At 41.6% G+C, this 15770-nt stretch overlaps 1 protein-coding gene across 1 annotated transcript in view; it reads right to left on the minus strand.

Moving 5' to 3' along the window:
- The window catches only part of ETV6 (ETS variant transcription factor 6), a 190099-nt gene that overhangs the window by 24016 nt on the left and 150313 nt on the right, over positions 1 to 15770 (minus strand). The window contains exons 3-5 of the mRNA XM_020785773.3: positions 14895 to 15059; positions 9704 to 9838; positions 554 to 1096 (exon numbers count right to left, since the gene is read on the minus strand). Of these exons, the coding sequence (XP_020641432.1) occupies positions 554 to 1096; positions 9704 to 9838; positions 14895 to 15059 (843 nt within the window). The remainder of the gene's footprint in view (positions 1 to 553; positions 1097 to 9703; positions 9839 to 14894; positions 15060 to 15770) is intronic.

Raw genomic sequence — 15770 nt, forward strand, 5'->3', positions numbered from 1 at the left:
TTACATGAGTCTTCATCATGCTGGGCACCACAGAGCTGTGAGTGGCACAGGAGAAAAAAGTTCCCAAAATCATGGACAGATATGCGGGGTCAGGCTTCTGTGCTTAAAGCAAGTCCTAATATGGGGTTTGCCCATACATGCCCACCGATTCTGTCTACATACCATCACAATTTACCAGGAAGTTATAGTATGCAAACCTCATTGAAACAGGCTTTTTGCAGGAGAACATCCAACTGTATTGTGCCCTGTCATGGATTCTGCCACCATTAGTGTAATCAATCCATCATCACAAGGTAGACACACCACCATCATAACAATGCCACTGTCTCTGCCACGATTGTCTTTTGGTCATGGCCAAGTCACTTTCTACTTCTATTTATTTTCTTAAAGAATGCTGGTTTGCTCCCAGCTTGTAACAAATCATGTATATCCAAGCACTGCAAAGTTGAAATCACACACACATACCACACATTCCATGCTCACCAGCACCACTTGTGTCTTTGTATGGCACGTTCCAAAGAAATATTGTGACCTGGAAATGTGTCATACTAACCTGCTATCCTTCCAATTGGCATTGCATGGTCTTCAGGTGAGACAGAAGCCATAATGTGGTTTATGTATGCCAATTCTTCACGGTGGGACAGATTGATAGGCTTCACGTCTCTGTGCAGTCCATCTTCTGACAACCTTGAGGCTTTGAAATCAACAGAGTGCCTGGGGTTCAATATCAAGGGGTGCATGATGGGGCTGGGCATCAACTGAATCACTCTAGTATTTTCTTGGCGAGGACTGGAAGGTTTCTGGAGCACTTCAGATGGGGTTGGGCAGTGGTTATTCTCAATAGGAGACACTGAGAGAGGATAAGACTCCTGGCTATTATTCTCCTGGTGGTGTCTTGTCCCCGAGAGTCTATCAGCTGGTGAGAGGCGACGAATAGTGTTTTCCAATGGGGATTTCAATGACCGTTGTTCAGGCTCTGGTGAAGGCCTGTGGCTGGCACTGATGGGAGATCTAGAACGGTGCAAGAGTTCAATGGTAGGTGGGTTGTGATGGACTGTGTCTGCTGATTGTCTTGAAGGTCTCTGGACAAAGTTGTCTGTAAAACAAAGCAAAAAAGAGGGGAAATCCTGTTTATTTATTTATTTATCTATTCATTCCTTCATTCATTTATTCATTCATTTGAAAGTACATCAGCCCTTGTGGCCAACTGGTTGCCCATGCACGAGATCTCACTCAGGAAGCAATTTTATCTTGCTCCTATGAATACATTCATTTTTGAGCTAAAGGAGGATAATGATTTTGCCAATATTTATTTTCTGAAATACATTTTTTGAAATGTTGCAAGGAGATACTTCCTGCTATGACAGTTGCCAGAGCTGTGAAACCCTTATTGCTGGCTGCCACTAACTGTGTTAATAAAGATACCAGATGTTTATGGGAAGCCCACACGCAGGACACAATATTCACTAGCAACTGAAGTTCATATTGTCTACGATAGTGGAGGTAATACAGAGCTATCATTCAAACTAAAAGGAAGAAAAGGGGGCTTGTATGAGGCCCCAGCATGTTGGAACAAGGAAAAACATCCGAAGGCTGAACAGTCCTCTTGAGATGCCTACTTTGCCCATCCCAGAAATTGAAGCTAAAGGGTGTTAAAAACCTCACAACATTTTGACAAGGAATCTTCATTGGGCTACAGAACTTTATGACCATCATCTTTAATGCTAGATGCACTTGCATCCACTGATTTCAATTAAGCATTGTACTTAAATCCTTCTCATTGAATTAAATGGGAATTTAAGACAATACAGTTTGTATTATGCATGACATATCTAACAATACCTAATAAAATGCTATGAAAAATTATAGCAATGAATCAACCACTTCTGTCACCTCTGAATTATAATTTCCTTCACTGGTAATTTTTTATCTCATTTTAATTTTTATTATTTATCGAAGAGATTTATATCCTGCCTTTCCTGTTCATTGAGAAACCACTCCAGAAGGCTGAGCCTTGTTGAAATAACTGCATCAGGACCAACATGAGATTTCACCAAATGGGGATCCACATCACTTGAAGCTGTGACAAAATACAGTACTGATGGTTTGCTCCATCTGCACCACTCAAGGCTCCAAATACACATTTTACAAGTGCAAATTGTTATACACATACAAAAGGAAAGACAGGCCCCTTTATATAAAAATAGGTTTTAGTTTTGGCAGCACCATAACAATTTCCAGCTTTTACATGGCCCCAGGATCTGCCACCTGAAATTCCATATTACACTGTCACAACAGGTTTGTTTGTCCCTCTTCTCTGTCAGTGGTGACCACAATTCTTCCAATGGGTTTCTGTCACAGAGTATATTTCTAAACATCCATGGTATCTGCAAACCAAGGAATACCACCAAACTCTGCAAGGTACTATGAAGGCTCACATACTAGGCCAGGGAAACAGGAATTCACCAGTAGCATTAGCTCACTGACCAAAAGCTGACTCCATGACCATGTATCAGGCTGCTCACCACCAAAGACATTTTTGCCAGCAACTACCAGTTTCCTTGTTGACTGTGAAGAGAAGCAGCATTTATGTGGATTTTATGATTCACATGCTTATAGTCCCAAGTAAAAAAGGTCTGTCTTTGTTGAGCTATTTAGGCCAGTAGTAACAAAATGCGCACAAGGTAGTGAAATGTCAATGCCAAATCAGGCCTTGTCTGCGGTGACTGAAGAACATGAGGTGGGGGAAAGAAACCTTCAAGTGTGACCCATGACTGGTACTACATTAGTCACTTAATTCCTTTAAACAGACATGTTGGTGTTTTTTGTTTTTGTTTTTTAAAAAGAAGAACGGCCAGGCTTCTGATGCTTAGCCTTAAAACTAAGCATGAGGCAAAGAACAGCTGGGATTAAAGTTTTAATTCTCACAGGTGATAGTAAACCTGTATCTTGGTTCTATGCTTGCCTCCATGAGAAAAACTATATTTCCTGGGATTTGTCTCTGGAAACCAAGAAGACACATGATGCAAATTAAGGATTTCTCTGTGGAGTAAGAGACCAAAAAAGAAAAAAAAAGAAAAGGAAAAGGCAAAAAGGCAAAGGAAGGCAAGATAGCAAAGGGAAGAATCATAGCTTAGATCTCTTAGGGACATCCAAATCTATGATCAATACAGCCTAGATACAGTTTTGAAAATTCAATGAGAAAACAAGCCTAAGGTCCACTCACATATATTAGCACTGATGTGGAATCTTGCCCTTTCTTAATCATTTTGATAAAAGAAAAAAAAATCTTTGAAAAGAATTTCAAAGCAGAAGTTGAGGTGGTTGAGAGTCAGCATTCTTCTGCTTACCTTGCTTGTGAGGTAGATGAGAAGGTATACAAGCATGTTTTATCTTTACCTCCGTGGCAGCCAGCGTCTTCCCTAGCTCCTAACACTAGAATTAAGCTCCAGAGCCTGAGAGTTTCCTCCAGTTTTGGGGGAAATTAGAGGACAAATTATGGCAGTGGTTCTTAACCTTTGTTACTCGGATGCTTTTGAACTGCAACTCCCAGAAACCCCAGTCAGGACAGCTGGTGGTGAAGGCTTCTGGGAGTTGCAGTCCAAAAACATCTGAGTAACCCAAGGTTAAGAACCAGTGAATTATGGCACAGCACTACAGAATCATGTTTTCCTAACATTGGAGAAACACTGCCTTCCCTCATTGGTGCTATGGGGGTTAAGCAGCAGCAGCTCTGTTAGAAGCATTCGTACTGGACAAAATATATCCACAATGGCCCTTTAAAAATGTTGCCTTTGTGAAGATCATAAAAAAATATGTTGAAGCTTGAGGACTGAGAAGTGCTGAACCAAAATGCCTCAGAATGCATTCTGGTATTTCCCTTTTCCTGCTCCCCAAGAATATCAAGTCACTTTGCAGAATTATTTCCAGAAGTCCTCCAGCTGCCTCCTTGCCACTGCCGCTGCCACCACCACCATCACCGTTATGGCCACAGCCACTACGTCTTAGAATAACACTAAGAAGAGGAAGCAGAAGAGTGGTGGGCTGTCAGCACAGTTTGTTGCCACTTGCAGCGACAATGCAATAATCAAAACAAACAACAAACAAACAATTCTCTGGGGAATAAAGAATAAAGCTGTTGGTTCCCCGCCTCTCAGAAACCCTCAAAGAATTTCCTCTTCTCCTGGAGAAAGTAAGTGAAATTTTCTCCAAAGTTTATTTCCCCATAAATAGGATGGAGAATTTCAAAAGAATATTCATGTACAACCACACATACTTCATGCTCACATGATACCTCTCACTCATGGGACTTGTGTCCTGAGTGAGCAGGATCCAGTTGCCTCATGTTTTAAGGCTGAAACCTGAGGTCTGGGGGCAGGCCCTTGTGATATGCCAGGGGTGGGTCAGGAAAGGACTAGAGAAGGCACAACTGCTTCTGAGAAAGCAGGCTGCAGAACCAAGAACAAGGGAATCCACTTCCTGCATAGCTCCAATCTGCATGATGGGTCCAACTGCACGTATCCTTTAGCTCTCCCTTGCTCCCCTTCTTGTTTATTTATGCATGCCAATGTTCTGTACGTACAGGATGTACGTAGGCCTTTTTGTGTGGAGCGAGCAAGTCCTGGCAATAGTTGCAAATGAGTGGACATGCCAGTCTAGATTATCTATGACATACTGTCTTCTTCCTTCACTGCCACTTGTCCTGCAATTAGCTGCCCAACATCTGGAGCCATGGGGAAGCACAAAAACTCCCTGAGAAACACTTAGGTTGGTACTGTGAGACCTAGCAAGCAACCCTACCTGTAGCATCAACTATAAATTACATCTACATTGACTGCATAACAATATCTACCTGGTGCATAGAAGCAGTGTGCAAAGCATGTTGATAGGCTACAATAAAAGTGTCAGCTCATGCTCCTGTTGCATAGGAGGGCCTTTGTTAATTCTCTCCAGAAAGTATAACACAAAGAGTGTCTTCCAAAGATGGCAAGGTGGCACTTTCAGCTGCAGAAAAGCAAAGCCTTATGAACACAACCACAGGCCAGTGATCACTGTTCTTACAAGGACTCTCCTCATAACAAATGTTGCCATTTATTTCTCTTGTCACAATGTGTACTGCCAGACTGAGTTGTAGTGGCTCTTTTTCATGGTAAGAAAAGTAAAGATAATCTATATGCGACAATTTGAATGAGTTACCATAAGTAGAACTTAAAAGCAACCACAATGATGTCAGTGGTGCTTGAAACATCCTCAGCCAATTTCCTTTCAACAGGACTAGGAGGAGGCAACCTGTACGTGGTTACCAGGAATAGCGTACAACTACAGTTTCACCTATGATTCATTAATAGGTTCTTCCTTAGGTACTCCATTCTCCATACAGTGCCTGGGGTGTATATTCTGCCACATGAGGCGATACTCCAATGAATGGAACAGATTCTATAACAAAGTTAAAGCCATCCAGAGTCATGAAAAAGAAAAGACTTCCCACCTATAGACTCAGTCACTCATTATATAAAAGCTTAAAGCATGTTGCACTCAGTCCAACGAAGAGACATAACACTAAACAGGAAATATATCTATGTTCAGTGCATAAATTCCACTGCAATATCTTTTCATGTATGAAACAGGATACTGTATATCTATTCATTACTAAAGAGGGGAAATTGAATCACATGACCATTCAGATACAGGGAACAGCTCTTTGTAATTGTACCTGCAGGTGCTTCTACAACACTGAAAACATTTGTCATCTTCTTGTGAAGAATTACCCTCAATTAACCAGTTGTGGGCTCTGGGCTGCCATTCATTGCCCTCTGTTCACAGGCCAAACATTGAAAATACCACTCAGTGCTACAGAACTTGAACAAGCTCTTCACAAGACCCTTGAATTATTTCAGTAATTCGTTTCACGTGGCCCACTACAGTTCTTTTATGCTACACGACTGTGTGCGAGCCCTCCATTTTGTAGTGACCACTCTGCAAAGCAGAACAAAACGGAAATTACATTCAACACTAATTTGTAATGCTCATCTAAAGACTGACTGCTACCAGCTATTTTCTCATCTGACCATTCATGGCAAGCCAGCTGGAGCAGAGGCACATTGCAGAACCCAGTGAAGAATTAGACAACAACAACAAGATGAAGAACCCAAGAGGCAGCGTGGTGCTATATTTAGCTGTGTGAGTTCCTTCGCCAGGCACCGGATGACAGGAAAGAGGCTGTGCGAGTGAGTCAAAGTACACAAGAAGTGCTCATTACCTGCCTGTGAACACTTGGCAGAAAGAACTCCTCTCCTTGCCCAGAGTCTGTGGCTGGAAGTAATCCATAATTAAAACAGAATGCTCCTCCTCAGCTTTTAATTTCTATCAAAAGAGGCCTTTAAAATTGCACAACTAAAAACTCAGTTGTAATGAGTGGCAGCAACTCTGAGGTAAAAGGATCAAAGAGCAAAAGTATTCATCAAAATCCTCAAGAATACAACTGACCAGGTTAAAATTATAGCCATTGGGGCAGGGTCTAAAATGACTGTGGGGTTGAAAAGGTCATGCAAACTCTACTGAATTTACAAGGAAGCAGAGGCGGCATGGCATCTTCAATGCTGTAGAATAAACTGGAGCCTTGGAAAGTTGCTTGACAAGTTAATCTGCTGTTACTCAGGTTAGGTCAGGTTGGTCCCCCTCCCTTTTATTCTTCTGCCGACGGTGGAAGACCCACCTCTTCAGGCAGGCTTTTAATAACTGTAACTGGGTCCATAGATACTGTTTTTTTTAAACCAAATTTGTTTTTAAATTTTTAAATGTTTTTAATCATTTAATTTATACTTAATTATTATTACAGTTTAATCAGTTTTTAATATGTAATTTATTATGTTTTTAATTTTACTTGTTTTAAAACTATGAGCTGCCAAGGGCTTCCCCATCAGGTAGCCTATATATGAGACAAATACAATAGATAAATAAATATTAAAAGGAAATAGGCAATACATTAGCATAGAAACCAACTTTCCTTCTTATAGACCAGTGGTCCCCAAACTTGGGCCTCCAGATGTTCTTGGACTTCAACTCCCAGAAATCCTGGCCAGCAGAGGTGGTGGTGAAAGCTTCTGGGAGTTGTAGTCCAAGAACATCTGAAGGCCCAAGGTTGGGGACCATTGTTATAGACTATGGAGAAGGCAAACTGGATACCATACAGGTGGGGTAGATGGAACAGATGGGTCAGTTGTTGAACTTCTCTTCAAACTTTCCCTCAGATAATAGCTTCCTGAACTTGGTCCAGTCATTCTCTCTCAGCCTAACCAACCTCACAGGGACTGCTGAGGATAAAATGAGGGGTGCAATAGACCTGGGATGGGCAACATGCTGCCTGTAGGCCGCATGCAGTCCCTTCTAGGCATTTCAGAAATACTGATTTTTTTTCAGGAATCCACACAAATTGGCAACACAATGTGCCACTGAAAATCACCACGTGCCGCTTCCAAGACCCTTTCCCAGCACATCAGCAATATAGCACTTGATTTTTCTGATTACATTTAGTAATTAAGCATTGTTTACAGCTTTTCTCGTTGTTTAAAATTGCAGTTTCGCGCCTTAATTGACTTAATGGTGTAAAAGGAAATCTTCAATTGGCGCATTTGCTTCCTGGAATATGACTTCCTTCTGTGTTCATTGGAGGCTGTTTGTTATTTCCTTCTTTATGTCTCCATTTTTTAAGGACATTTTAGGCCTCAGGGAATCACAGCTCTGCAGTTCTTCAGGGAGAACAGGGTCAAATTGGGGAGTAACAGGGTACTCTGCTGCAAAAACTACAGAGAGCCTTGGGAAATCTAAAGACTAACATGTTTTATGTGACATTAACTTTTACCGATGGTTAACTTTTACCCACTGAAGTGGGTTGCAGCCCACAAAAGTTTGTAATGAAGTTGATCATCTATGCATTGAACAAAACAGAAATATCCTGACCAGCGGAATCACCAGAGTGTTAAGCCTTTGTGGAACACAAAGAATCAACGGGGCACCACTTAAAATAGAGTTTTGTACAGCAAAGTCTAGTTACATTGGAACGAGAGAACCGTAGTGTCTGTTTGTGACCTGAATGAGCCTTGAGAAGTCCCAGGTTCAAGTGCTCTTTCCTTCTCTTCATAGGCTACTGCAGCTACTACTTGTCCTCATCTTCGACTGGCAGAGCTTCCCGAGCCTGTCAGCCGGGCAAATCTCACCTCCCATCTCAGATCCTTTTATGGGGCAGGACAGTGTTTGAATCTGGGATCTCTGACATATAACGTATGTTATGCGCCTGAATCATGTTTAGAGACAGGCATGAACCACCATTTGGCAGTTCGTGCAAGTTCAGCTGATGGCTGAACAGGTAGGTGTTCTACGGTGCAGCACCCCGTCCCATCCAGAGGGTGCCCACTTGGAAGCAACAACCTGGTTTCCCTGCCCCACCTCCTCTGGGTGCTGCCTCTGAGTGGGCACCCACCAGAAGGGGTGGGGCACCAAAGCACAGAACACCTGTTCAGCAGGAAACAGTGCATTGGTGCTTCGTGCCCACCTCTAATCATAGTCCTTTATGCTACATTACAATTTTTCTACCAGCAAGTCCCAGGGAAAGGTTCAGAGAAATTCTCCATGCCACAGAACCCCAATGTGTGTACAGATTTTTGACTGAAAGCACAAAAAGACCCACAGAGAGGCAGTAACCATTTCAAGGCACGTTAGCCAGGCATGTTGGGTCAAACTGGAAAGGCACCTACAGCTTCACTTTGTAGAGACAGATAATCAGTACTAGGGAAAATTTCCTCTTTACAGGGCAAGTTGCGTACCACTGCTCTTCTAATTCAGAAATTCTGAAAAGTTTTCTAAAGATTCCAGGATTACAATTTAAAAGCCACACAAGGGATTTGAAATGAGTAGGCCTTACTCCTGTTACATTTTTTTTCAATCTGGATAGCTATTGAAAGATGTCTTGCAGAGCTGCTGAGTCATAGCTACATTATGAAAATGGTATTTTGTCTTCATTCAGGGCATAAGCACATACACTCCAATAAGAAGAGATCCATTCACTTTGAACACAACCATGTTTATTGCCCCAGAACATAGCGATGCTTACAGCAACAAGAGAACTAAACTAAAATGTTTGTCCTGATGTACCTGTTTTCCGGCAGTCCATTTCTTGTGTGATAAATGAAACATTAATAATAACGGTGTGCCATGAAATCAATTTTAAGTTATGGTGACACTTTTCAGGGGGTTCCAGGTAGAGAATACTCAGGAATGGTTTTCCCATTCCCTTCCCCAAGGTCACACTGGCTGGTTCTTTTTCCAGGGGCACAGCGGGGAATCATACTCCCAATCTCTGGCTCTGCAGTCAGACATCCAGCGAGCTATCCAGCCTAAATATATTGATAAAGTGTTGATAGACTCTAGATCTGGTTGTAAACAGAAGTAAAACAAGAGGATTCCAATTCAGCCACTGTAGTTCAAACCCCAGCCTTCTTTGGACTTAGTTATCCATTTCTAACTGCGCAGAACAATTTGTATTTTGTTTTAGAAGAGTGATTTTGTTTTAGAAGAGCAGAGACCAGTAATCGTAATGTAGAGAATTAGGCCCTTCCTTTTCAATCATCATTTTTTTACTTCACGACTTCAGACCAAGTCCCTGTGCAGCAGTGCCTCTTATAAACAAAGACACGTTTGTCATTACCTTCATCGTGGTTTTGATGTAACATGACATCAGGCTGAGCATGGATGGAGTTCCCAGGGTGGAAGAAGGGTGAAAACAGCACATGCGAATTCCTCTGCTTCAAGATATGCTGAAGAAGCTCATATAACACATCACCTGAAAGAGACATAGCCAGCTCAAGCAAATACAAAGGTAAACAATGCTGGAAAGTTAAAAACTCCCCATTGTTTGAGTCACAGCCCTTCAGACTACAGTGCAGAGCGCCTATAAAGGAATGTTTCTATATACAGAAAAAGGAAATGTGGTGACTCCCATTACGTTACTTACATGTGACATTCAATTAACATATAGTCTCTGAATATATGTATGCAGAATTGTTGATTTGTACACTAGTATAATTATTCACATGTAACATTCAGTATTTACACACTGTAATTTTCCTGATTTTATACAGTTAATCTCATATGGCCCTCAAGATCCTGAATGAAGCCTTCAGACCCCCTAAACAGGGGCCGGTTTGCCATGTTTTGCCTCTCTCAACATACAGTACCCACTTGTACCCATGTATGCTATTTGTAAACCTTTTTTTAATCAGCCAGTGGAGGGTGTGAGGGAGCTTTTCCAGTTAAAAAATATATTAAAGGATAAATTTGGGAGAGTGGGCCGCAAGTGTGGGCGCAGACCTCCAAAGTCCAGGATGGGCATGTACAACCCCCAGACTGCTGGGAGCGATCCACCCTTGCATTGAAGGGATTGATCTACACACAGTGGTCTCACCCCCCATCCATACCCAGCCTTGCCCACCTCAGCTTCTAACCTCCCTGTCCTGTGATGGGAGATCCAAAGAGGCACAGTACTTGTATTGATGTGTGCAAGAAGAACACGCCTTCAAACCCCATTTCCCAAAATGGGAAGCTTGGCAGCTGAGAGGCAGGGCCAGTGTTTCTGGGCCCAATGTTCTGCTTCTGCCACAGTGACAGAATTACTGGCTTCCAGCAGAATCAGACTGGGAAAGAGGCAAAAGCAGAAGGGTAAAGCATTTGGAGATACAACAGGCAGTCTTATCTCTAGGTAGGGATTCGCTGGATCTGTAGCTTATTTAACACAAACTCATATCCAAGAACAAGAATGGTTTTATTTATTTATTTATTTATTTATTTATTTATTTATTTATTTATTTATTTATTTATTTATTTATTTATTTATTTATTTATACCCTGCCCATCTGGTCTAAAAGACCACTCTAGGCTGTGATCTACCTGCTTTGTATCCTGCTGTGCCATCGCTGTTTTCGTTCGTTAAGACTCTGGAGAGAATCTCCCCTGTCGTGGTGGCAAAGCTGTGAAACTTCCATGCTCAGAAAGATCAAACTAGCTTCCTCCCACATTTGTTTTCAGCCATCAGGCAAAAACATCTGTCACTGCTTGGCTAATCCTTAACCTGTTTCTCTTGCATGTGTTTTTATTTGTTGGTTCTGCCATCTGTCCCTTGGTGCTCAGTTTTCTTTTGATGTTTTTCTGGAACTCTCTGGCTTTCTCCATAATCAAGTGCATGTTAGCCATTTGGTCTCGAGTTCCTCTGCCCCTTCGAAATCCAGCTTGTACTTCTGGGAGTTCTCAGTCCACATACTGCTGAAGCCTACCTTGGAGGATTTCGAGCATAACCTTGCTAACGTGTGAAATGAGTGCAATTGTACGGGAGTTGGAACATTTTTTGGCACTGTCCTTCTTTTGGACTGGGATTTAGACTGATCTTTTCCAATCCTCTGGGCACTGCTGAGTTTTCCAAACTTGCTGGCATACTGAATGTAGCATATATTTATATTTATATTCTGAATTAGGCAGAATATAAATATTTTAAATATACGAATGTTCTGCAACATACAGTGGTTGGGAGTTACTGGATTAGGATGTGGAAAACATGGAAACCCGATTCAAGCTTGACACCTGAAAATGTACAGGGCTGTGGTGGTGATATGGAGATGAAGGTAAACCCTGTCCTTTATGCTTCCCCTCCACCAGAAGGTAAGGCAGGTCATTGAGTTTTCCTATGGAGGTCTGGAAGGTATGCTTGCAAATGTGCTTACAGCATTTCTGTGATCAGCAGCTGTGATAAGACAGGGTTTCCAATAACAGAAATGCTGTAAGTGCATTTAGGTGAATGTCCTCTGTGAACCTGGACACTGGATATGTGAAGGGAATGGGACATTGTGTGCACACTTGTCTCTGACCTACACACTTCCAGAATTAATACCTGAAAAGGGCTATAGTGGTATCTAGACACAGTAGGGAATTGAACTTCCAACCTCTGGCTCTGCAGCAAGAGATCTAAGCAACTGAGCTATGGCCACAGTTATATTTTTCCTAGGTAGCAACATCTTACCAGCAGGCCTAAGTGACAAACCCAGCTCGTAACAACATCATATGCTTAAGATGCATGTAATGAGACGAAATGATCTGATAAGAGTTTAAATGACTATGAGAAAGTGTTCTTGAAGATGGTTTAGATTTTTAGATATCCTACTCATATAGTCTTTTTAAATCTGTTTTACCTGTTGTTAGCTGCCTTGGGTCCCCTCTGGGGTGAAAGGCGGCATACAAAAATTTTAAATAAATAAATAGTAGGGGCTACTCGAAGGGATCCTCCCTTGACAAACAGGTGCCCTTGACAAACTATGTCTCTGGTACCTCCCATATTTAGCACTGACAAAAGCATGGAGGCTGGAATAAACCTTTGCTTATTTACTTGACATTTAAACATTTTATATATATATAAATATATATATATATATATATTTGACACAATAACACTATGCTTGTCTGTTTCTCTGTCGAGCTTTTATAAGGTAAATGGCTAGAAGTTGACCCTTTCAAGTTTTAATCATTTTGAGTTTTACATTGGCTATTGGTTTTCCTACTCTTCAGTTTTAATCCCCTTTCCGTAAGCCTGCACTTTTCATTCCTTGCTTGGCTTTTGCTGTCCTTCCATTTTACAGGCAGCGGGCTTCTTGAATGGAAAGAGAAGGAGCCTTCATTAATTTGGAAGAGAACTGCTTTAGAACACAGAGCAAAGGAGGATAGAAAACAAAGCAGACAAGAGTGAGGAGGCAAGAAAAAGGGAAAGCTAAAAAAGTAGCACAAATAGAGGATGCATTTATCCTAGACTCCTCTGGATTTGTGGATCTCAGTGTGTTTGTTTGCTGTTTCTGCACAAACTGGAAAACTTTTAACACTGATAGTGCACAATAAACAGACCATTCTAATCTAAGAGGTATTTGTGATTTTATGGTTGTTGTGGGTTTTTCGAGCTCTTTGGCCGTGTTCTGAAGGTTGTTCTTCCTAATGTTTCGCCAGTCTCTGTGGCCGGCATCTTCAGAGGACAGCACTCTGTGCTCTGTGCACTCAGAGTGCTGTCCTCTGAAGATGCCGGCCACAGAGACTGGCGAAACGTTAGGAAGAACAACCTTCAGAACACGGCCAAAGAGCCTGAAAAACCCACAATAACCATTAGATCCTGGCCGTGAAAGCCTTCGCGAATATATTTGTGATTTTCTTTGTATTTTCTTTCTGAAACACTAAACTTAAAAGTCCAACACGATGGGTATTCCTCAGGGCCTACAGCACCATTGGGATCACAGCCCATTATACAGCTGATCAGCTGTTGTCGTTCATTGACCAAGCCACCCACTTGCACATAGCAGGAAGCTAAAGCAACTTAAATGTATGACTGGCCAATATTGGGCTATTAAGAATGACTGGCTTGCCAATCCCTAACCCCAGACAGTGCTCTTTTGAAGAAAGCCTTACTTCCACACATGCTCTGTACTACAAAATAAAAAATTTAACTTAGTAGCCAGAATCTTAGTAGCGTCTGTGTGTGCTCTGCATCACTTCTTGTGGCTAATAATGGCTGATTTGATAAGATTGTGAGATTGTATCTGGGTTGTGTGCCTGATCAGACAACTGATATGTACCTGAAATGTGCTCCAGTAACTTATCATTTAGGAGCAGCTACCACCCAACCTCTGGCATAACAATACTGTAACACACAGATTATCTATTATTTTCAATTGTAAGAGAATACATGTTAACATTCAGAAAGGACCCAAGGTCGGGAAACTCTGGCCTAGACCCTCCACTGAGATGCAGCGTGGTTAAAGTGTCAAAAGCCAACAGCGAGGGTGGAATAGAAATTTCCCTCTGAAGTTATGTCAGCCCCCTTTATACTTATTCCAAATTGCTTCTACCTTTCAAGGGGCCACACATCACTTACCTGGTACATTAAACACACAAGCAGGGCCATGCATTTGAAAAGTGCTCATATGACTCCCCAAAGCATGACAGCCAGCACAATGACAATGATAAAAACACAGCTCAGATAATGTGTATGATATGGGTTCTCATTTTTAGCAGCATTTAGCATCCTTATTTGAAAAAGGCCAGGCTCTTCCTCACCTTTCCTCAGGAGCAGCAGTTCAGAAAATCCCCACAACTGAATATTTAAATATTCTACTTAAGGGCTCACTCCACTGATTATGCCATTGCCTTCCTCATACAAAAAGTGGTGTGGAGGCTCTCTACATGAACCAGAACCTTGATTTTCTAGAGTCCTGGCCTGTGTGGAAGGATTGTGTATGCAAGAACAGCTCTCCTCTTCTGACATGTTTTTTTAATCACTTTTCAAGTCCAACAAATCAGGACTGAAGGTGCTGGGCTAACAATCTCCCTTTCTCACATGATTAGCTAACCTTTATATAGAGCACTTGAATAGAGCTTACGACTACCTGACTTTCCATTGATCCTGAAGGAAAAGGCAGAGCTTTATTGATTCTTCCTAGTGTGTTGATCCTCTAAATGTTCATGTCAATGATATCAAGTAAGAGTAAATGCTAAGAAGATCCAGGTATAATGCTACACCACAGGTTGGTGTGATGTCAATAAACACAGACTCAATGAGAAACTTCTAGAAACCTCGTCCACACTTCTCCTTCCTCTCTCCTCTTCCACAGCAACTGCAAACAAGATCTTCCTCCACGTTTTTACCTGAACACTGTTATGCTGTCCATACTAACATGATGTGATTTATGCTAACTTATATTAACGTTGTAGTAGGAAAAGTTGTGGCAGCTTGATCTTTTCTCAAGTCACATCTTAATAGAGTACGTAGAAGTGCTCTATACAAAGTCCTTCTGGTTAGTACCTCAGCAACTTACCTGAATGTGGAGACCTGTATCGAAAATCTTCTTTGGTCAGAAGCAAGAGTGCTTTGCCGTTCATCTCAAAAGTGTTGCTCTCAATGGGTCTCAGTGAGAACTCTTTTTCAGCCCACTTCAGCCACTGGGCCACATCGTCCCTGCTCCAATAAATGGGCTGCAAACCTGTAAAAACAGTGATGGAAAAACCACATGTTGAAGAAACAGAACATACTGAAGTCATAATTTTCTGGAAAGAACTGGAGATACCAAAAGACCGGATCCTCACACTTGGCACTCCTGTCATTTCCCCAGCATCTGGACCTGCATATACTCCTGGCATAAGACCACTTTGCCTTATGCAGCTACCTCAGTTTGTGCCTTTTCTGTGCGTAGGAAGAGTATTCCTTCCCAACCATGATCTCATGAAGAAAGTTTTGAAATCATGGTTGAAGTGATGTAGGAAATGCTATGCCTTATAATAAAGATTACTGTCTACTCCTTCATTTCAACTTTTAAACATTTTTAATTTTCACTTCTTCAAGGCATAACATGTGTAGATATAATTGAAAATAGTGATCTGCTTGTTTTTTGGAGGTGGTTTAGAGCTGGGCTTTACTTCATTATAAATGAAATTCAAAATTACATTAACAAAGCAGAACAACAGGGTCAGGTTTTCTTCCTTTGCAACATTCCACCTGCGCATCTTCACCTTGTTCTGTCTGAGAAGATCAACACAAGGAAGTGCTTATTGGACTGGGAACGACAAGAACAAATCAGTGTTTGGATGGTATCTATCTATCACGTTTGATTAGACATACATCAAGAAAGTGGACACTGATGCACATCCAAACACAGTGGAAAGTAGCACAGTGCTGACAACATGCATCTGCAAAG

Source organism: Pogona vitticeps, chromosome 5 (genome assembly GCF_051106095.1).
Source record: "Pogona vitticeps strain Pit_001003342236 chromosome 5, PviZW2.1, whole genome shotgun sequence".
NCBI lineage: Eukaryota > Metazoa > Chordata > Lepidosauria > Squamata > Agamidae > Pogona > Pogona vitticeps.